Source organism: Solanum tuberosum, unplaced genomic scaffold, assembly GCF_000226075.1.
Source record: "Solanum tuberosum cultivar DM 1-3 516 R44 unplaced genomic scaffold, SolTub_3.0 scf00002, whole genome shotgun sequence".
NCBI classification, from domain to species: Eukaryota; Viridiplantae; Streptophyta; class Magnoliopsida; order Solanales; family Solanaceae; genus Solanum; species Solanum tuberosum.
The window spans coordinates 3,805,673-3,828,438 of NW_006238928.1; the positions used below are offsets into that span (position 1 = coordinate 3,805,673).

At 36.0% G+C, this 22,766-nt stretch overlaps 2 protein-coding genes across 2 annotated transcripts; one reads left to right on the plus strand and one right to left on the minus strand.

Annotated features, from left to right (window-relative positions):
* The first annotated feature begins 14,773 nt into the window (after nt 1-14,773).
* LOC107057922 (uncharacterized) lies at nt 14,774-15,307 on the plus strand. The gene has a single exon (XM_015303071.1). The coding sequence runs from the start codon at nt 14,774-14,776 to the stop codon at nt 15,305-15,307; it is 534 nt and encodes a 177-aa protein (XP_015158557.1).
* Nucleotides 15,308-21,012: 5,705 nt separating this feature from the next.
* On the minus strand, nt 21,013-22,757 carry LOC102584204 (uncharacterized). The gene is made up of 2 exons (XM_006338077.2): nt 21,469-22,757; nt 21,013-21,357 (listed from the first exon to the last, which is right to left on the minus strand). Exons 1-2 carry the CDS (start codon nt 22,304-22,306, stop codon nt 21,194-21,196), a joined length of 1,002 nt encoding a protein of 333 aa, XP_006338139.1. The 5' UTR covers nt 22,307-22,757; the 3' UTR covers nt 21,013-21,193.
* Nucleotides 22,758-22,766: the final 9 nt, after the last annotated feature.

A 22,766-nucleotide genomic window follows, 5' to 3' on the forward strand; every position in this document is an offset into this window, starting at 1 on the left:
TATCACACAGGTAAGTGAAAATATATTTGATCTCTTTTTCAAACACCATATAGTTGTGAAAAACCGAAAGAACCGACTAAAGCCGAAACCGAAAAACCCGACTTTATGTGGTTTTATTTGGTTTTTAGATTTAATAAACCGACATAATTGGTTTAAGTTTTTTTAATAAAAAACCAAACCAAACCGACCTATGTACACCCCTAACTGATAGTATGGGCGTTAGTTTAGGTGATTTTACAACTTTATACATCTTTTGTTTTCTCCCTCTATTCTATGTGGCTCCAATGCATTACCGGAGGTTATGTGTTTTTGAGGAGACTTAAGATTGGATAGTTTTAGACTTGGAGCATTCTTGTGATTCTTTGTGTGTGGAAGTCATTCCACTATGGCTTGGTATTAATATTTGAGATCCTCTTTGGAGTCGACAGGCCACCGGGTCACTTTTGCTCATTGGGCAACTTACGCCCCTTGGTGTGGACAAGCTGGTTGGGCGGCCTTGATATATGAGATCTCGTCAGAGTCGACACACCCTTGGACACTCTTACTAGCTAGGCTACGAGTGGACTTGTTGCTTAGGCAGCCTAAATTGATTGTAACTCTCACTAACTAGGTTGGGATTGACTGGATTGTTTAGTATTTGAGATTACTTGGGAGGGATGCCCGATTTTCGCGTCTTAGTACTCTTCTCAAAATATCTTAGCTATTTTGTGTACCTATCAAGTTAATGGGGTCCGTTTGGATTTTATTTAAACTTGTGCACGAGTGTACCTTCTGGGCTTATGGGTTCCAGTTAGGTTTAGTTTAGTTGTACTTATATTTACTTTCAATATGCTCGTGTGCTTTCTTTTATATACGTTTTGACCTCTTATTGTTTCTAGATTCTATCTTTTAATATTGTTTTTAACTTTGTTGCTCAGTCGGTCTTCGGTGCCTCTTGAGTAGCTGTATTTTCGTATTCATGTTACACTCAGCTGCAATTTCGTAATGCAGGTCCTAGTACCAGCTACCGGCGGTGATTATTCATGCTATCTTCTAGCAGCTTTTGGGATAGAGACGTAGGTGGGCACTTGTCAACCTGGATCAACTTGTCTTTTTCTATACATATTTAGCAAGTATTTTGCTTGTAATATGGCCTTGCTTTTGGTCCACTTTTGGGAGTTGTTCTCTTGTTTAAGATTGTTTTGGACCCTTGACTTCCAAGTTTTTTGAGGGATCATTTGTATATAGTTTTTGGTTTGCTTCCCTTTTGACTAGCTTGGTTGTTTTAGTGTTTTTCTATTAGTTCAACCCTTATACTCATTACTTGTCATTATGGGTTACGGGTTGGCTTACATGCTGGTGGGTTATAGTAGGTGTCATAATGACTCGAGTAATTAGGTCATGACACCACTTGTGCACACTGAAAATTTGAGGGCATAAATGTCAGTTGAATCCAACTTAAACGGCATATTTATGTATTCTGTCATTATATAAAGTACCCTTGTTATATATAAAGTACTTTAAGATACTAATAGTTAAATAACATGTAACACTCACGATTTAAATAAAATTTTATTTTGCCTTTATCACAACAATAATAAGAGAATGGCAGGAGCATTGAATTGCAACTTTCTGTATCTTCATCTTTCATTGGGAAATATCTATAAAAAAAATTCATAATAGTACTACACTAAATAAAGAGTTTGTGTAACTAACTGTTAGATCGTTATGATTATTAGAATTATTTCAATTCTTCCCATAAAATTTAAATGGTGATTTATAAATTTTTATTTAACTACAGTGATTTAGTTGACAGGCATTTATTAAATAATTAATTTCTATTGGTTGGTGATTAATGGGTCAAGTCCATATTTATTTAATACCCTAAATCTGACCCATATATTAAAATAAGGTAGTGGATTTGTCACTTTTTAGTATATAATTATTTTATTTAGAAAAGAAAAGAGGGAAAAAAAAATTAACAGGAACCTTACATGTTGCGGCGTTGAGTTCTACAACCAGGTAATAGCTTCTTAAAGCTTCAAGCTAGATATATATTCAAATAATTGTTGTAATATTACTTAGAGGAAACTCAGTACTATTCAGTTTGTGTAAGTTAGAATGGATTCTTTTAGAGGACATATAATAGTGACTTATAATTGTCGTGATGATAGGCAATGATGACGTGATGATTGGAGGGGTAGAATAATATATCAATTGTAATAACTGGCAAAACAAAGATAATTTTTTGTTCTCTTTCAATGGTGAGGTTAAGTTTTGATATATTAGGATATATGTAATAAAATATTAGGTCTATTGTATTATATGAATACCATTAAAAAATGTATTTGAAGGAATTAAGACTTAACTGTAGGCTTGAAATTTGAGACATATGAGACTTGATATGTTAGTTTGTATACATCAAAATTTAGGATTCTGATTATAGATTGTGCAGGATGATTAGGGCTAGGCTAGACATGTAGTAATATGGGTGTCTATAAACTCGTTTGCTTATGAATACCGTATACTTGATATATTGGAAATATTCTGAGGCATTGAGGAAAGGAAAAGCATTGTGGAATTACCTTGCTTGACTTCGATTTTTCGATCGAGGTATGTTATGGTTTATTCTATGTGATAGACAGACTCTTAATAGTGATTGATAGTAATTAAGTAATAATGTGATATGTACTTAATTGTTGTGCCTTGGAAGAGTTATATGTTGTTTCGATTGGTCTCTAATCCCAAGATCATGAAATACATAATCTTTAACTTGGTCTATCAAAGTGATGCCTTTAATAAAGAAAGCTTGATGAAATATTGTTAGTGAAGGAAAAAGTGATGATAACAAATGATAAACTATATTGTTCGATAGGGTGCCACGAGCCGACACGATATATATTAACCGATTGCCATGAGCCGGCATGATATATTTGGGTCAGGTGCCACGAACCGGCATGATATATTTTGGATAGGGTTCCACGAGACGGTACGGTATTATTGTATCGGGTGTCATGTTCCGACACAGTTATTGGATTAGGTGTCACATTCTGACTTGGTAACATTAAAGGAAAACATATTAAATTAACTTAATGTACTCAATCTCAAAGAACCTTCTCAAAAGAGCGTGGTGTGGAGGCATGAGTCCTCGGGTGTGTTATTGATATTGTTGACTAATTACGTACTTGCTCCAGTGTTGTTGTCAGTTGTTCATGTTGTTTAATGCTTGCCACCTGTTAAGTTCTATCGTTGATTTCATGTTATTACCATTTGCATATTGGTTTCTATTTTGGGTCGGCCGATGATGTATACTCAATACAAGTTGCCCTGTACTAACCCCTACTTGTGCTTTTCTTCATTGTCTCTATTGGACTGCAGCGAGTGTACCAGTGATTTTGACTTGCCCTCAGCTCTAGCCAGTCTCCAGGACATCAGATTTCAGGGTGAGCTATTCCTTCTAGCTTGTGTGGGATTTTCTCGGTCATGTCATGATGTCCTTAGTCTTCGGACATAAACTATTATATTTATTTATTCTTGTATCTTTAAATACTCTTAGACTTGGTATTGTAAGAGTAGATGTCCTTGATGTGATGACTTTCAGATTTTGGAAAACTATATGTAATAGACTCTTAAGAATTATTATTACTTACTTTACTAAGGTTTGAGCTTGTGCTGTATGGTTATATTTCGTAATAAGTTGGGGTTTGAGTTTATTGGTTTTCCCACCTACGAGGTTAAGTGTGGGTGCCACTCATCACTCGTTTTGGATCGTGACAAACTTGGTATCAGAAAATTAGGTTAAGTCATATTATCACACAAGGAAATGTCTCGTAGAGTCTTATGGAACCTTACGGGGATGCCTTAATTTTCTTCGAGAGTATGTAAGACTTAAAGAAAACTTCATTCCTTTCTTCTTTCATGCTATTACTTGAATCCAATTCGTATCTAGATGATACAAATTGATATCTTACCTTCTTCACTATATTTCACATATGGTTAGAACTAGGGCAACAATTGTGGCAACACCAATGGCAGCAAGAGAAGATCCTTACTTGGAAATAGACATGTTTCCCTGATTGACTACAGGGCCTATAACGACTAGTGAACAAAATGAATCTCGTTATTATGTTCTTAGGTTCAAACCTCTGATCTTCTAGGGTACTGAATTTGAAGATGCTTATGATTTCCTTGTTGATTTTCATGAACTGCTTCATAAGATGGATATAGTGGAGAAATTTGGTGTTAAGTTTTTTACATACCAGTTCAGTGAGACGTCAAAATGTGGTGGCGGTCTCATGTTTAGTGCAAACTAGAAAAGACACTACATGTGACTTGGACAATATTTTCTAGCTTAGTTATAGAGAAGTATATCCCCTGGACATTGAGGGCTAGGAGGAGAGATGAGCTCCTTAATATAGGGCAAGGGAAGATGTTTGTTGTAGCCTATGAGGTCAAATTTTATGCTTTATCTACGTATGCTACTCAGCTTTGCTTCAGTCCGAAAGAGCGAATTCACCACTTTTTGAAGGGATTTAGGATAGATTTACAGATCCCAACTTTATAGGTCTCTTCTTCTACAAAGTCTTTTTAGGAAATGGTTGATTTTGTGATAGAGGTAGAGAGGGTAAAGCCAGATGACTCCGCCTAGGTGACAACGTTCAAGAAGTTTCGTTAGGGATAACTAGATAATGAACACCATTTCTTTGGAAAATAGTGTTAGTAAAGTTTTGATAACATGTATGGGTTGCTTAGTGAATGATGAAATTATGTTCCACCAATTGAGGATAGAGTCTTTTGAGTGTATATCAAAGAGGATCATGAGACGACTACTACAACAGTATTGGTGCTTACTTGGTTAGAGTTATGAAGTGTGTTACTTTTGTTATCGACCTAATCTAAGAAAGAATGCAAATCGCTTAGGCTAGAGACAGAACATTTCAAAATGATTTGCAGCTATTCAATTGGTAGAAACATGTAGGCTATTTGGGTACGATCTTCTCGATAGGTACAATGTGTTCTAGTGATGGATCTAACGGACTTTCACTGTGTGGTACTAGTGTTATGTGGTAATGAATACGTCGATTGTCAAGTGTGAATACTTATAACTATTTAAGGAGCTATAGGTTGTATGACATGTTCAAATAATGAGATTCGGTGTTGCATTCTCATTGAGAAACCGACTAGTTTATTACTACGGACGCTTGGGTTACGCATTGTTTTGAGGAAGATTTAAGTGGTCAATTTTTGGTACAATATTAATGCATTTAGGTTGTGAAGTGTATCTTGAGGATTCTAAATGAGGACTGGTGATTTTATCTTAAGCTGCAAAAGAGTGGATCCTGAAAGGATAAGCTTATGGGTAAAGAAAGTCTAGTGAGTATACTTAACTGAAGGCAATTGAAGATCTTAGTAAGAAAGTACGTATAAAATTATGTTAGTCCTTTGGATTTAATTAGTATAACTAGATTAGAGGTGTCATGTCTATGAAAAGGTTGCTTCATGGTGATGGAAAGGGCTAACTGAGCATGATGGTAATAAGAGTTCGTGATGGATTGTGATTGGGATGCAACTATATAATAAATAATGTTCGTTAAATGAATTTTGTATCGTAATAACTACTTGTGAGTAACTAAGGTTGTGGTTTTTCTACTATTTGGTGAGTAACATGGTTGTATAGAATGTTTTAGGAGATGCTGGGACACAGATCGAATAGAATTTAAAGGAGCTAATGAAAAAAATAGTGGAATGTAGTGTAGCCTTCAAAGAGAGGTGAGAGCAAAAATATTTTCTCTGATTGTAAGGGCTAATGAGGTATCTTCATAGGGGTTGAGAATTGGGTTCACAGACACGTGATTTCATCCGTTTTGCTCTTGTTACGGTAATAGTGTCACATGTTTATCAAATTGGTTAAAAACTATTAGATAAGAATTGAGAAATAATTGTACATTCAGCTTGAGTGTGATGATAAATTATTTTGTGGTTTTGAGTATGGTAATGAGTATGGTTGAATTTTTAGTGAAGAATATGGTAAGGTCGATGGAGAGGCAATCAATGATAAGCTAAGATTCATGAATTCATAAAAATCTTCAAGATATGAGTTGATGTTAATAGATTAAGGGATTGGGTTACATAGTTGGATTCACAATTAAAAATTTTCATTGTAAATCTACAAATGTGGTAATATGTTTTATCAAGGTATGAATTTGTAAGGTTAGAAAATGTTGATTGTATCGTGTATTGAGCATTTGGAAGGACTTATGCATGATTTTGGTCGTAAAGTTTGTTACTTTTATTGTTTAAAGGACCTAAGGAGAGTTTCACTTGAAAGTGTTGTTCTAAAATAAAGTAAATGGATTGAGTGGTTATAAGGGTTTTTAGTATTGAGAGTGTGGGATTCAGTGGAATCATGTGAAAAGTATGTGGATTCTGATAAATAGAATGTAGGTACGATTGTAATAGGGACCAGACTGGTAGATTATGGGTAGCAAAAAATCAATGAAATGAAGTCAAGTGAATGTAAATATTTTATATGGGCACTTTAGAGGAAGCATTTAGTGTTATTCCACCTTTGTCATGTACATTCTTATGTGACCACCTATTTTGTTTTGTACATTGTTTGGAGTATGATTCACTAGCTATGCCCACTCATGATTTCACTTTTATGGGTGGATCCCTAGTGGTGGATCAGTTCTACCAATCATGCAATGGCCTTTTGATTGGGAAGGATATTTGGGCGAACTTGGTTATCCCAGATGACATATTTGGTGTTGTCTTGGAGTTGTTGAAGTATTCCAGTGGTTCTACATGTACCACTTTGTTTATGAGAATTTATAGAAGATCAACCATGGATATTTACAGGTGTCCAACAATCTTAATATTCATCTAGTCGTCGAGGTCATGTTCCGATTATGTGTGGTTGAATATAGGGACCATTGGGTCTAGTTCTCTGTTCTTAAGGGTTATCTACAACCACAACTACTAATCTAGTATTTCGATAGTATTCTTAGATGTTCTGTATGCTTGGGTGTATCGCTCGATGGATGGTTACTTTATCATTTCCTTCTTTGGGTTAAATAAGTTTGATGGACCCTTGATGAGTACGTAATGCCTAAATTATAACTTAAACTGGTGGAAAGTTTTTGATGTGAGAAGAAAATATTTATGAAATCTATGATGGTTTGTGCATTATGAGTGTGTTGTGGTTGGTTCCGGTTCACTTCTAGTTATAGCGAGTATTGATTAAGAATTTTATCATGGTTATGTGAAAAAAATATCCTTCTTGATAATTGTGCCAAGGTCCTTGAGAACATGTTGCGGATGTGTGTACGATTAAGTTCTGTGGTTGTTGGAAATAGTTTTTATGGTTAGTTGAGTTTACATACAACAATAGTTATCACTCGAGTATTGATATGACCCCATTTGAGGCACTGTATTTGAAGAGATGTAGGTCTCTCATTGTTTGGTTTTATGCATTTGAGGTAAGACCTTAGGGTACTGATCTTTTGAAAGGATCATTAGAGAAATTGAAATTCATTCGGGACATGCTTCTAGCAGCTCAGAGCGGCAGAAAGAGTATGCAGATCGAAAGGCTAGGGACTTGGATTTTATGGAGGGAGAACAAGTGTTGCTAAAGGTTTCACCCATGAAGTGTGTGATGAGGTTTCGTAAGAAAGGTAAGATTAGTCTAAAGTATATTGGGTTGTTTGAAGTTGTTAAGCATGTGGGGGAGGTGGCCTATGATTGGCTTTGCCCGAGGGTTATTAGGAGTGCACCTGGTGTTTCATGTGTGCATGTTAAAGAAATATAATGGTGATGGAAACTATATTATTCATTGGCATTCAGTCTTGCTTGATGAGAATCTATCTTATGGGGAGGAGCCTGTAACTATTCTAGATAGAGAGGTTCGCAAGTTGAGGTCAAAGGAAATTGCATTTGTGAAGGTCAAGTGGAAAATTCGTATGGTTAAGAAGACCACTTGAGAGACTGAGGCTAATATGCATAGAAAATATCCACATTTTTTTTATGGGTAAATTGGTATATGATGTAAAGACTTGTTGGGTCTAGTAATTTCGATTCGTCCCATAAATTTTAAATGGTGATTTTGAACTATTTATTTAACTACGGTTATTTAGTTGACGAATATTTATTAAATAAGTAATTTTTATTAGTTGGTGACTAATGACCCAAGTCCATAGTTTATTTAATACCCTAAGTCTTAACCATATATTAAAATAAGTTAGTGGGATTTATTACTTTTTAGTTCATAATTATTTTATTTTCACAAGAAAAGAGGGAAAAGAGAATTACAGGAACCTTACCTGTTGCGGCGTTGAGTTCTACAACTAGGTAATAGCTTCTTAAAGCTTTAATCTTGGACATTCATTAGCTAAATATATATTAAAATAATTGTTGTAATATTATGTGGTGGAACTGGGCAGCTAACACCCCTGGGATTGGACTAGCTAGTTGGGCGGCCTTGATATATTAAATCTCTTCGAAGTTGACACGCCCACAGATCACTCTTACTAGTTAGACTAGGAGTGGACTTGTTTATTAGGCGGCCTAGATTGACTATAACTCTCGCTAACTAGGGTGGGATTGAATAGATTATTGAGTATTTGAGATTACTTGGGATGCGAGCCCGATTTTCGTGTCGTAGTACTCTTCTTTCATAGTCTAAGCTATTTTGTGTACCAATCAACTTTATGGATTCCATTTGGATTTTATTTTAACTTGTGCACGAATGTACCTTCCAGGCTTATGGGGTCCAGTTAGGTTTAGTTTAGTTGCACTTGGATTTACTTTCCGTATGCTCGTGTGCTTTCTTTCATATACGCTTTGACCTCTTTTGTTTCTAGTTTCTATCTTTTAATATTGTTTTTACCTTTCTTGTGTATCTTTGTTTTGGTAATCATGCTATACTCTGCTTCAGTTTCATGATGCAGGTCATGGTACCAGCTAGCGGCGTTGATTGTTCGTGCCATCTTTAGTAGCTTTTGGAATCAGAGACGTGTGTGGGCACTTGGCATCCTGGATCAGCATGTCGCCTTTTGTACATATTTAGCTAGTCTTTTGCTTGTAAGACGGCTTTGCTTTCGGTCAACTTTTGGGACTTGTACTCTTGTTTTAGACAACTCTGGACCGTTGACTTCCAAGTTCTTTGAGAGATTATTTGTATATAGTTTTTGGTTTGCTTCTGCTTCGGACTCGCTTGGTTGTTTTAGTGTTATTTCTATTAGTTCTATCCTTATACTCATTACTTGTCGTTCTGGGTTACGGGTAGACTTACCTCTTGGTGGGTTATAGTAGGTGTCATCATGACTCGAGGATATTAAAATAATTAATTTATATTAGTTGGTGATTAATGGGTCAAGTCCATAATTTATTTAATATCCTATGTCTGACCCATATATTAAAATAAGTTAGTGCAATTTGTCACTTTTTAGTACATAATTACTTTATTTAGAAAAGAAAAGAGGGAAAAGATAATAACATTTTATTTAGATGTTAAAATAAGTTAGTGCAATTTGTCACTTTTTAGTACATAATTACTTTATTTAGAAAAGAAAAGAGGGAAAAGATAATAACAGGAAACTTACATGTTGCGGCGTTGAGTTCTACAACCATGTAATAGCTTCTTAAAGCTTCAATCTTTCGATATATTAGCTCGATATATATATTCAAATAATCGTTGTAACATTACGTGGAAGAAATTCAGTACTAGTCAATTTGTGTAAGTGAGACTGGATTCTTTAAGAGGACATATAATACTAATAAATGTCATGATGATAAGTAATAATGACGTGATGATTCGAGGGGTAGAGTAATATATCAATTGTAATCACTGGCAAAACAAAGATGATATGTATTAATTTTCCACTTTTATTTACTCTATCTCGTGGGTGAGGTTATGTTTTGATATATTAGGATATATGTAATTAAATATTAATTGTATTATATGAATACCATTAAAATTATTATTTGGAGGAATTGACTTAATCCTTGGCTTGAAATTTGAGACATATGAGACTTCATATATTAGTTGGTATATAACAAAATTTAGGAATTTGATATATGACTGGGCTGAGTTATTGGGTCTAGGTTAGAAATATAGTAATATGGGTGTCTACACACTCGTTTGCTTATTAATATTGTATACTTGATAGATGCAAAATGTTCCGACGCACCGAGGAAAGGAAAAGCATTGTGGAACTAGCTTGCTTGACTTCGGTTCTTCGGTCGAGGTAGGTTATGGTTTATTCAATGTGATAGAGAGACTCTTAAGTTATCAATAGTTATTGATTAATATTTTGAAGTTTTCTATGTACTCAATTGTTGTGGCTTTGGTGAGTTATATGTTGTTGTGATTGGTCTATAATCCCAAGACCGCGAAATCCATAATCTTTAACTTGGTCTATCAAAGTGATGCCTTGAATACAGAAGGTTTGATAAAATATTGTTAATGAAGTGAAAACTAATGATATGGAATGATAAATTAACTATATTGTTGGATCGGGTACCACAAGCCGGCACGATATATTTTGATTGGATGCCACTAGCCATCACAATATATTTAGGTTGGGTGCCATGAGCCAGCACAACATATTTGGATCGGGTGCCACGAGCCGGCAAAGTATTATTGGATCGGGTGTCATGCTTCTACACTATATATTATTGGATCAAGTGTCATGTTCTGACACTATATTATTGGATCGGGTGTCATGTTTCGACACGGTAACATCAAAGAAAAACATATTATAATTAACTTAATGTACTCAATCTTAAAGAATTAATTTCCAAAAACAGTCTGGTGTGGAGGCATGAGTTCTCATGTGTGTTCTTGATATTGTTTACTCATTACGTACTATGGGTATTTCACTGGCTCTATGCACTCACAAAATAAACTTGGTAGAAGATTGTATACCAAGTATTGAACATCAATGGAGATTAAATCCTCCGAGGAAGAAGTTGTAAAGAAAGAAATCATAAAATGGTTAGATGTAGGAATCATTTTCCCGATTGTTGATAGCTAATGGGTGAGTCTGGTGCAATGTGTTCCAAAAAAAGGTGGTATCACGGTAGTTCCCAATGACAAGGCTGAATTTGTTGCCACTAGACTTGTCACCTCATTTCTCCATGCCCTTTATTGATCAGATGCTTGGTAGGCTTGCCGAAAAAAGGTGGTATTGCATTCTTGATGGATATTTCGGGAACAACCAAATCCCCATTGGACCTAAAGACCAAGAAACGACAATGTTTACATGCCCCTATGGCATTTTCACATTCAAGCAAATGTCATTTGGACTATGCAATTCCCTAACTACATTTCAATGTTGTATGCTATCAATCTTTGCAAATATGGTAGAAGACTCTATGGAGTTGTTCAGGGATGATTTCTCTGTTGTGGGGATTCTTTCGAGGAATATTTAAAGCATTTGGAAATGGTGTTGAGAAGGTGTGTGGATTCGAATTTTGTCCTCAACTGGGAGAAGTGTCACTTTATGGTGAAAGAGGGAATTCTACTTGTGCACAAATTTTTTGGGGAAGGTATTGAAGTTGATCAAGAAAAAATTCAAGTGATCAAAATATACCTCCCCCTGATTTCAGTAAAAGGCTCCAGGAGTTTTCTTGGTCATGTTGGGTTCTATAGATGATTTATTAAAGATTTCTCCAAGATCGCCATTCCATTGTGTAGACTTCTTGAAAAAGAGAGCACTTTCGTCTTTGATGAATCCTGCATGATGGCTTTTAAAATGCTCAAGGAGAAACTTATTTGAGCCCTAATAATCATTTCTCCCGATTGGAATCTCCTTTTTTAAATGATGTGCGATGCTAGTGGCTTGGCTCTAGCAGTTCTTGGGCAGCGGAAAAACAAGTTCTTTAATCCCATCATTATGCTAGTAAATTGGTAAACTGTGCTCAAAATAATTACACCATAATGTAAAAACAGTTGTTGGCCATGGTATGTGTGTTTGAGAAGTTTCGTGCATATTTTCTAGGTACCAGAGTGTTGGTTAACACATACCATAAACCCTTAAGGTACCTAATGGCAAAGAAAGAATCTAAGCCAAGGCTGATCTAATGGGTATTACTTCTTAAAGAATTTGACTTCGAGGTGAAAGATAGAAACGTGTGTGAGAACCAAGTAGCTGACCATCTTTCCGAGATGGAGGCGCGCAGAAACTAGAATTGTTGAAGAGAAAGACATTGATGATGCTTTTTTGGATGAATCTGTAAAGGTAATCTTTGCACCTTCTGCTCCTTGGTATGCTGATTTTTCTAATTTTATTGTGTGTGGAATATCACCTAATGATTAAAGTAACCATCAAAAGAGGAAATTCCTATTTGATGTGAAGAAATATGTAACACCCCGTATTCTAGACAGGCCAGAAATACAAATTTCAGAAGTTGCAGGTGCCACCAACGGACCGTAGGTTGAACCAAAGACTGTAGGTGGGGTTCGTGGATGGTCACCTGCAGCTCCCTCCCAGAACCAAGGAAAAATTTAGCCAAAGTTTGGACCTACGCCAGGACCTACAAACCGTAGGTGGGACCACGGTCTGTCATCCACTCCATGGTTCAGACCCCCACATTCCATATATCTGAAGCCAAATGACGCCCTGCCAGGACGGACGTCGGTCAATCCGTGGTCCGTCGGTGGCTTCGGCAGATTTTTAGTGAGGGTTGTTTGCTCTTTTCCCTTATGTGTTGGGCACCTAAACTACGTCTTTTAACCCCTAAACTATGTTGTTTTGGTCATCTTTAGCCTAGCAACTAAATTAGAACTTACCCTAGTAAATTCATTCTCCAAAATTCATCCAATTTGAACGAAAAGGAGAAGAAAAAGTCGACCAACCCTCTCCAAGAACGCAGCAAGGTTTCCTCCAGTTCCAGCCTCAAAATCGAAAGATTTCTCAATGAAATTCGTCACTAGGTACGTGGAATTTCACTAGTGGGTTCCTTTCATCCATTAGGTCTCTAGAATCCATTAGGTCTCTAGAATTCAGTTAGATTCTTGATTATCTATATCATGTTTAGAGCTAGGGTTTCTTGAACTTTAGAAAAGTGTTGTAATTCAATTGTTAGACTAATCCTAATCAGATCATCATGTTTTGAGGAATTGTTGCTTAGCTTCTTGCATGAACATCAGAATCCTAGTTGTGTAGATTCGTTTAGTTCATGAATTACACTTGCTAGGTCAGTTTATTCAGATATACAGGTCACAGTTAAGAATGTTTCATTATCAATACATTAATGTTGCATTTTAAGTTAGCATGTCAGTATTTTGAGCTATTAAGTATTACTTACATATTCAGTTGGGAATAGGCTTAACACCGAGTGGACTAGGGTCAGTCACCCTCATAGTTCCAGAACTACGTGTCCCCGTAGGATAAGTCCCCTCTGTGGGCATAATATTTAGTGATCACGCCAGTCATGCCTTTATACCCCTGGCAAGGTATATTGGGTCCTCTCGATGGGGCATATACATTGGACTCCACGGATAGCTCTCGTGGTTTTATGTTGGTTAATAGTATCTCCCACAGTCAAACTCTAGTGCATTGAGAAGATTACCAGTTACAATTTAGTATTCAGTCTCAGCATGTTATGTACTTTGTGATTGCTTTCAGTTAGCTCAGTATTTCAATTCAGTTCAGATTATATCATTGCTCTTATTTATTTGTTCAGTTATGTATATATTGTTCAGCTTTATCCAATCCTGCATGCTTAGTCTCTTTCAAGTATTGACGCATACTTTACTCTACATCTTTTCGTGATGTAGGTTCAAGTCCTCAGCATTTCCATCACGCATAGATCAGTTTCCGATTTCTAGTTCAGCAGTATCAGTGGTGAGTTCACATTCTTCGAGGAGGATTTTCATGTCTTCTATTCAGTCTTTCTTTGTTTTAGTTTTAGTTTTGCTAGAGTTAGCTAGGGGAATGTCCCAGTATCACTAGTCAGTTAGAGGTTTATTTTAGACATAGTTCGCTTCAGTTTTAGTTTGAGTTTGATCATTCAGTTATTATTGATCTCTCAATCTTTTATATATTCAGATTTAGAATGAGCATTCCTCATCATTTCACTTTATATCATGCTTAAGCTTCCGCACAATATTTCTATTTTCAGTAAATCTTTAAGTATGCTTATGATATGTCAGTTCAAGGTTAGCTTGGGATCACTTGTGATCCTAGGTTCCATGTTTACGTCTAGAGGGTAGCCTCGGGGTGTGACAAAGTACATGTGGGGTGAACCATTTCTTCTTAGAGAATGTGCTGATAATATTATTCGGCGTTGTGTACCGAAAGTGGAAATGAATGAGATCCTTGAAGCATGTCATGCCTCGCCAGTAGGAGTTCATCATGGGGAATTCATACAACCTTTAAGCTCTTATAATGTGGCTACTATTGGCCGACTATGTTAAGGTATGCTCATGTATTTTTCAAATGTTGTGTCCAATATCAATTGCAGGGAAGTACATCTAGAAGAAATTAATTGCCACTTTCACAAATCCTTGAAATTGAATTGTTTGATGTTTGGAGTATTGATTTGATGAATCCTTTTCCTAGCTCTTTTGGGGATAAGTACAACCTTGTAGCCATGGATTATGTCTCTAAGTAGGTGGAAGCGATATCCTTGCAAACCAATGAAGTGTAAAGTGTCACAAATTTCCTCAAAAAGAATATCTTCACAGTGATTGGTACCCCCACAGGCCATCATAAGTGATGGAGGGTCACATTTTTGCAATCCTCAATTTGCCGCCCTCCTCTCAATATATGGGGTCAAGCAAAAAGTATAAATGTCATACCATCCACAATCGAGGGGACAAGTTGAAGTGTCTAATCGAGAAATAAAGAGCATTGTTGCCAAAACTGTGAATGTTCATTGTACTTATTATTCTAGCAAGCTTGATGATGATCTTTGGACCTACCGTAAAACATTTAAATCTCCCATTGGATTGTCCCCTTATAAGTTAGTGTTTGGTAAAGCTTGTCATCTTCCGGTGGAATTGAAACGCAAACCTTTGTGGGCATTGAAGAAGATAAATCTTAATTGGGACATTGCTTCTACAGGTCGTGTACACCAAATCCTTGAGTTAGATGAATTCTGTTTGAAAGCCTACAAAAGCTTAGTTTTATACAAGGAAAACGTTAAGCTGTGGCATGATGCTAAGATACTAATTCGTGAGTTTCAAGTGGGGGAATCAGTCCTATTTTTCAATTCAAGGTTGAAGTTATTCCCAGGTAAGGTCAAGTCATGGTTGACTTGTCTGCATACTGTCACCCACGTGTATGGCAATGGGACTATTGAAATTGAAGATGCAAAGGGGTAACGTTCAAGATTTATGGACAACGGTTGAAGGCTTACTTTGGAGAAAGTCAAAATGTGTGGGTTTTTTAAATGGTGTATTTGGATGGTGTTTGAAGAACCTATCTACGTCGTGTCGCGACATTAAATTAGGCGCTTCTTGAGAGGCAACCCAAGTGATAGTTGTTTTTAATAACGTGGGTGTTCACATGTGCAGGTGTTGTGTAATAAACGACTGTAGGAGCATATTAGTGATCCACCGAGTACAGTAACTGAAGCTCCAAAGAGCTCGCCCAAGGGGGGGCTCAACTTTAGGTTCTTTTTGTCTACATCGTTGATTCTCATGACCTACTAGGTGATTCACCCATTCCATTGGGTGAACCCGCTACAGTCCGTATAATTAGGCCCAAAACACGGGTAGCTCACTGGTACTTTCGGTGATAGTCATGAATGATAAGGCAATCCACACATGCTCATTAGGTGATCATGGAGTAGCTCGCGCAAATTAAAGTCTACATTGACGTAGTATACAATCCCATAGGAGATCCGATTCAACTTGATGATCTGCCGATCAATGATTGTTTGGGAGTGCTTCTACCTACATCTCCGTATAACATTTCTACATATTGAGGACATCGCTTTTAACTTTTTCTGTGGGGTGAGGCACATTTCTAAATGGGCCCAGCTAATAGCCCATTTTTACTATAGTTAGTTTAAGTATTAGAATGCTCTTTTGAAGTTTTCTCTCTTGATGTTCCAACCCCCTCCCCCCATGAGTTTTCATTGATAAAAAATTGAGGACCGATTGTGTTTAGTATCTATATCTTGAATAGTCCTCATGATGAGCATGATGCATGGTGTTGGGATAGCGAGAATGAAATCAATGTAGTTAAACCATTGAGCAATCCCTTTGAATTTCTTGTTGACTAGCTACGTTTTGATGTGAGCCTTGCAATGAACATTGCACATACACTTTTGATTTTTTGGGATGTGCTAAATAGATGTATTTCAAAGTGCCATGTGTTGTGAGGTTTTACTTGAAAGAATGCATGTGGAGTCCTAGAATTTTCCATGTTAGTCTAGTTGTGTGAATCTTGGTGAATGTTAGACACAATCTTGGGCAAAATTTTAATGAGGGAACCAAATGGTCCATCAAGCCTTTGTGACTACCTTGTGAGGGTGTGAATTCATGTTGGCACAACTTTCTCCTAACTTATTTGTTGACAACCAAAAGAAGCGTGTTGAACCAAATTATCCCTACCTTCTCACAAAATTATCCTTTTTGAAGCATTGTAATGATTTAATAGCCAACATAAGCCAAAAGCCTTAATTGGTGGTGTGGAAAGGAAGGATGAACGAAAGTCAAGTGAAGGGCAAAGAAAGATGAAATTAGACTCAAATCTGAAAGTTTTGTAAAAAGAAGGAACCCCTCCTTATTAAAAAGATGTGATGAAAATTCCTTGGGAAATTGTGAATGAAACAGAGAAGTGAATGAAAAAAAGGGGATTCCAAATAAATTAAGTGAAGAGTAAAAGTTTGAGTTCTCAAAATGGGAAAAGAAGAAAAGAACGTGAGAATAGGTAATGATGATTGCAACAATGCTTTGAAAAGGGTATAAGCCACTAATCCAAATTGAATATGTCTTCACCCTCAGCCCCATTACAAGCCTAAAAGACCCTTGAGATCTTGCAAGAACCAGGTTTTGTGATGATTAAAAATATGGGTAAACCTATGGGACAAAGCTTGCATGTGCTTCTCTTTTGAGAGAGTGAGAATTGCATTAATTCCTTTTACCTTTGTTGATTTGTTTTGCGAGAGCATGGAGTCGTTCTTGATGTGAAGTCACTTAAATTTATTTGTTGAAACATGATCTTACACTAAAAAAGAAGATAAAGTGAGCTTGAGCTTGTGTTGAGACTAGATAATCATCATTCGAAGCTTTTTAACCATGATTGAGGGTAGCATGCTATTGAGAGTAATCTTTCTATCGCATATGCATGTTAGCTCTCATTGAGTACATTTGTAGACACCCTTGTTGAGTTCATTGTGTTGTTAATTTACTTGAGGACAACAAAAAATTTAAGTTGGGGTGTTGATAAATGGTAGATTTTCACTCATTTAAGGACGGTCCATACAACTCTATAATTAGTGTTCTCAATGCCTAATCTTTTCTTTTTCTAATAGTATATTGATGATTGGAAGCTAAGAAGGAAATTGAATAAGGCAATGAAGGATGTTTGAAAGAATGATAAAAAAAATACAAAAATAAGTGTAAAGAGACATTAGCATTGACATCAAATAAAAAATTGGAATTGCTCGTCTCTTCGAAATGTTTGCAAACCTGTAAGTTATTGTTAATATCCTCTTACAATAGAATTCTAGTGACCTAAGCTGCTGCTGACCACTTTTATCCAACAATCAGGATCCATCACGTGCTTAGTCTTCATCTTTATCAACTTATTTTAAGAAATATTCTTAGTGAACCATATTCACCTCTAGTTCATGGACTGAAATACTCAATCACGAGTCACGGCCCACAATGTGGTTAAAAGTAGTGTTATTCACCTAGCTTGTGAGATCAGATCGACTACTCTACTACCATCATTCCATTGCCTAGCACGAAAGGTTGCTTAAGATAAATGATGACAAATTTCCTTGCAGTAATACTAAGAAAGTAGTAGCTAGCTGTCAAAATTTCACTCAAATAATATTGCTGAAGGTAAAAGGTTCAAGAAAATGCATCATATTTCTGATGAAAGGTTCCTATGCCGCCGCGTTTCCCGGTCCTTTTCTTTTAGTGCTTCGACCCGAAGCGATAGCTTCTAGCTAGTTCAGTGGATAAGATGGCTGCGCTCCAGCTCACTCAAGGCGGAGGAGTCAAAAGCAACTTTCGATTCAAATTAGAGAAATGTTGAGCTTTATCCGCTTCAATTCATTAAGGTATTATTATATATAGCCTTCTAAATAGTCAGAGTGGGAACTCAAAAGCAAGAACTCTTAACCATCATTCCTTAACTCTAAAGGGCGTGAATGTGATTCTAACAACTGATTGCAGAGTTGATCATTCGGACCTTTCAATTCTTCATAGCAAAGAACGAAACTTCATAGAAGTCAAAATAGGAAAAAATAAAAATGCCTAGCAACTTTTTTCTATGGATATATTGGGAGAGTTTTGGAAGTCCTAGATGAGATTAAAACCTCTTTTAGAGACCTCCAACCAATCTATCTACCACACCTCCAAAACATTCCCTGAAGTATCTCTTCACAGTTTGGCTTTCTCACTTTTGTAGACAGATAAGTGTAGTTCAAAAACACCTCTAAATCGAATGAACTTTAGGAAATAATGAAGAGTGAAAATGAAGGTGATTGTGAGCATATGGTATAGAGTACAGCCCATGATAGACCATAGAAGATAAATACTCTTCCAAACTCTCGGATAGAGTCAGAAGTTGTGGCTTATTAGTTTCAGCCTGCTTAAGGAAACCACATGTAGTAAAATGACTTGGAGAGCATATGCAATTTTATTGCTTTCGGTTTCTAACGAGGAAAGTTCTTTCTGTTATTTCAGCTTGCCCTTTATATAATTCGAAATGTTTGCAAACCTGTAAGTCATTTTAGCCAGCACGTTGATCATCTGCAACTTGGCACTGGTATTATCAGGACAGGAGAACATAAGATTTTCATGGGCTAAACTTCTGAAAGATTCTGAATAAAGACTAGAGACAGTAATATGTTTTCTGGATGGCTAATGATTTTCATGGGCTAAATTTCTTTTCCAACCCACTGAAGTAATTCGAGTGTGATATTCTTGCAATTTATCATTTATAATTCCTTGATCTGTCATAGATATTTGTCATGTTTTTTCACAAATGTAAGAAAAGACAGATGACTTATTGGGTTAATACCTCAGATGGTCACTCAACTATCCACTCCAAAACATTCCCTGAAGTATCTCTTCACAGTTTGGCTTTCTCACTTTTGTAGACAGATAAGTGTAGTTCAAAAACACCTCTAAATCGAATGAACTTTAGGAAATAATGAAGAGTGAAAATGAAGGTGATTGTGAGCATATGGTATAGAGTACAGCCCATGATAGACCATAGAAGATAAATACTCTTCCAAACTCTCGGATAGAGTCAGAAGTTGTGGCTTATTAGTTTCAGCCTGCTTAAGGAAACCACATGTAGTAAAATGACTTGGAGAGCATATGCAATTTTATTGCTTTCGGTTTCTAACGAGGAAAGTTCTTTCTGTTATTTCAGCTTGCCCTTTATATAATTCGAAATGTTTGCAAACCTGTAAGTCATTTTAGCCAGCACGTTGATCATCTGCAACTTGGCACTGGTATTATCAGGACAGGAGAACATAAGATTTTCATGGGCTAAACTTCTGAAAGATTCTGAATAAAGACTAGAGACAGTAATATGTTTTCTGGATGGCTAATGATTTTCATGGGCTAAATTTCTTTTCCAACCCACTGAAGTAATTCGAGTGTGATATTCTTGCAATTTATCATTTATAATTCCTTGATCTGTCATAGATATTTGTCATGTTTTTTCACAAATGTAAGAAAAGACAGATGACTTATTGGGTTAATACCTCAGATGGTCACTCAACTATCCAGTCTTTCCTCAGAAAGTCACTCACATGGTGACTTTTTAGTGAAAATTAAAAGCTGAGTGTCTTTCTGAGGCAAAAGTGGATAGTTGAGTGACCATCTGAGGTATTAACTCATGACTTATTCACAAAAGCATTTAGCCAAGCCAAAACAGAACAGTTCACCTGCAAAAGTAGTAGGGAGATTTTAGCAATGAGTTGAATCAGCAGGCATAAGGCTCCTTACACAAGTTGGTGGTTCTATGTCTACCAAATAAGTTTAGCATTGTACTTACTGTACATGTATTACTATACACAAAATTGTATTCACTATATATAAGCACAACAAAGAGAATGAAGATGGTAATGTAGGAACATTTCCATTTAATCTTCTGTTGGTACAACCTGCAGAGACCCATTGTTTAGATAGAGAGTAGGTGTATGGAGTATAAGTTATCTATATTTTTTTCTGTAAACAATGATGTACTTGGTATCAATATCTGAAAGTGGTGAGGGTGGAATGAAATGAAGAAACTAATAAAGAAACGATGCCAGGAAAAAGCAGAACTTACAGCCTTCTCCTAGCACGCTTAGTAGCATTCATAAGCTCTGTCAACAAAGGAAGGGGTCGAGGCACTGGCACATGCATAGACCGGTATAATTTTCTCAAACTTGGGATATAACTGTTTGACAATCCAACCGCTGACCTAAGTTGCTCGGACTCGGGTGCGGGTATCCGAGACGGATGCGAATCCGAGAGTTGGATTCGGCAAAATCCAAATTTTAAGATTCGTGGGTGCGAATCCGAGTATGGATACGGGTGCGGGGATAAGGCTAAAAAATTTCAATATTATAAAAATATAGTTATGAAGATATTCTAAATTTGAAAGATATGTTGTGATAAACTTACATGTATTTTGTAAAATTCAATCTTCCATTCTTCAAGATGAGATTACTCTTCCATTCTTCCTACAAAGACACAACAAAATAGAAACTAAACATTAAAAGCATTTACAAATTACAATAGAATAAATATAACTAAAAGAATCAATAAAAATTGAAAAGAAGAACTAACCTAGAACATGGATAGTAACTCGTCTCTTGAAACAAAGTGAAAGTAAAAATACTGCAATTATTAAAATTTAAGATATACACAAGATCATTATCCACAATTTAGATATTCATAATTACTAATCAATTTTCAATACACCAAGTAAAAGTGTAAAACATACTATTTAACAAAAATCAAGAGATTGTCTCAACTTAATCCATAACTTAAAATTAACATAACAACAAAATATTGTCAATTATCAAGTTATTTAATTAAGTTAGCTATCTCTTCCACATCTTCTACATCTTCTTCAACTTCTTCCAAATCTTCAAACTCTTCCTCAAATATCACACCTTCAATTTGAGGTTCATCTATTGAAAGCTCGGTTAGATCATTAGTTGTCTCATCAATATCAAATCGATCTCCACCTAAAATAAATTAAAAAGAATAAATATATTAGAAGATTTTATATAAAAAGAAAAAAAAACATCATTTAAACTAAATAATTGAAGAAAATAATAAAGAAAATATAGACATACCAACATCCCAATATTTGCTTGGCCCATTTATATATTTCTCTTTCTTGCGAGACAACAACCGGAGATTATAATGTACAAACACTAAATCTTCGGCTCTTGAAGTTGCTAACTTATTTCTCTTGATATTGTGAATCAAAGAATATGTACTCCAATTTCTTTCACAACAAGAGGAAGAAGCCGGTTGAGTAAGCAACTTGTAAGCTAATTGTTGCAAAAGTGGAGCCGAGACCCCATGATTTGCCCACCAAGAAAGAGAATCTTCATACATCATAGCCTCAATCACATGAGGCTCACTAAAATAGCCACTTCCGCTACAAAAGGATCCATACTCCAATGAGACTTGTTTCATTTCATTAGAATCTTTAAAGTACCTTTGAAAGCACTTGACTCTATTCAATGAAATTTCACTATCTTCATTAGGAGCTAGCTTTCGAATTCCATTCTCTCCTTGAAGCCATGATTCATGATAATATTTGGGAACCAAAGAATGTGCCATACAATGTAGAGGTGTGTTACTTTTGTTCCACCTAGCCACAAGAATATCATGAATAGTATCAAAAAAATTTGATTGACCGGAAATGAGATCTTTCCCCTCATGCTCAAAGATGACTTTCTTGACCTTCTCAATCATTGAGTCCCACATATCATAGATGAGATGTAATTTTGGACCATCAATATCGGCACTTCTTAGCATATCAACAATTGGTTCCGTAAATTTCAAGAAATAATCAATACTATCCCATTTTTCATCATTCATTATAAGGGATTTTATTTCCCGTGTTTTGGCTTCAATTCCCTTATCCCCCTTATAATTCTTCCATTCATCATCCATGACCATTTTCTCCAAAGAAGGTCACTTTACGAATTCGGGTGGTCATAATGATGTGTGAGGCAAATCTTGTTTCACCAACCTTCAACAAACACAAATCCGAATATTTTTGAAAAAGTGCATGTGCCAAGTCATGGTTCACAACAAAGTTCTTCAAATTACTCACTTCACTAAGTAACTCTAAAATCCATTTACAATTAGTAAAGTGAGGTGATTTTTCCGAAGGTTGGCACATACTTTTCAAAGCTAGATTCAAACAATGAACAACACAAGGAGTCCAAAATATATGAGGATATTTTTGCTCCACAATAGTACCGGCAAGTTTCATATTACTTGCATTATCCGTAATAACTTGAACAACATTGTTTGAACCTACATTTTCTATTGCTTCAATAAATAAGTTAGCAATATATTCACCATCTTTTACGATTCCACTAGAATTGATTGAATTTAAAAACATTGGACCTCC

What these genes read in the sequence shown, in the direction of transcription:
- LOC102584204 (XM_006338077.2), bottom strand. Translation starts at nt 22,306, where the DNA reads ATGGTCATGGATGATGAATGGAAGAATTATAAGGGGGATAAGGGAATT. An exon ending in AAGCAAATATTGGGATGTTG is followed by an intron (nt 21,358 to 21,468) that starts GTATGTCTATAT and finishes AATTTATTTTAG; the next exon opens with GTGGAGATCGATTTGATATT.
- LOC107057922 (XM_015303071.1), top strand. Translation starts at nt 14,774, where the DNA reads ATGTCATACCATCCACAATCGAGGGGACAAGTTGAAGTGTCTAATCGA.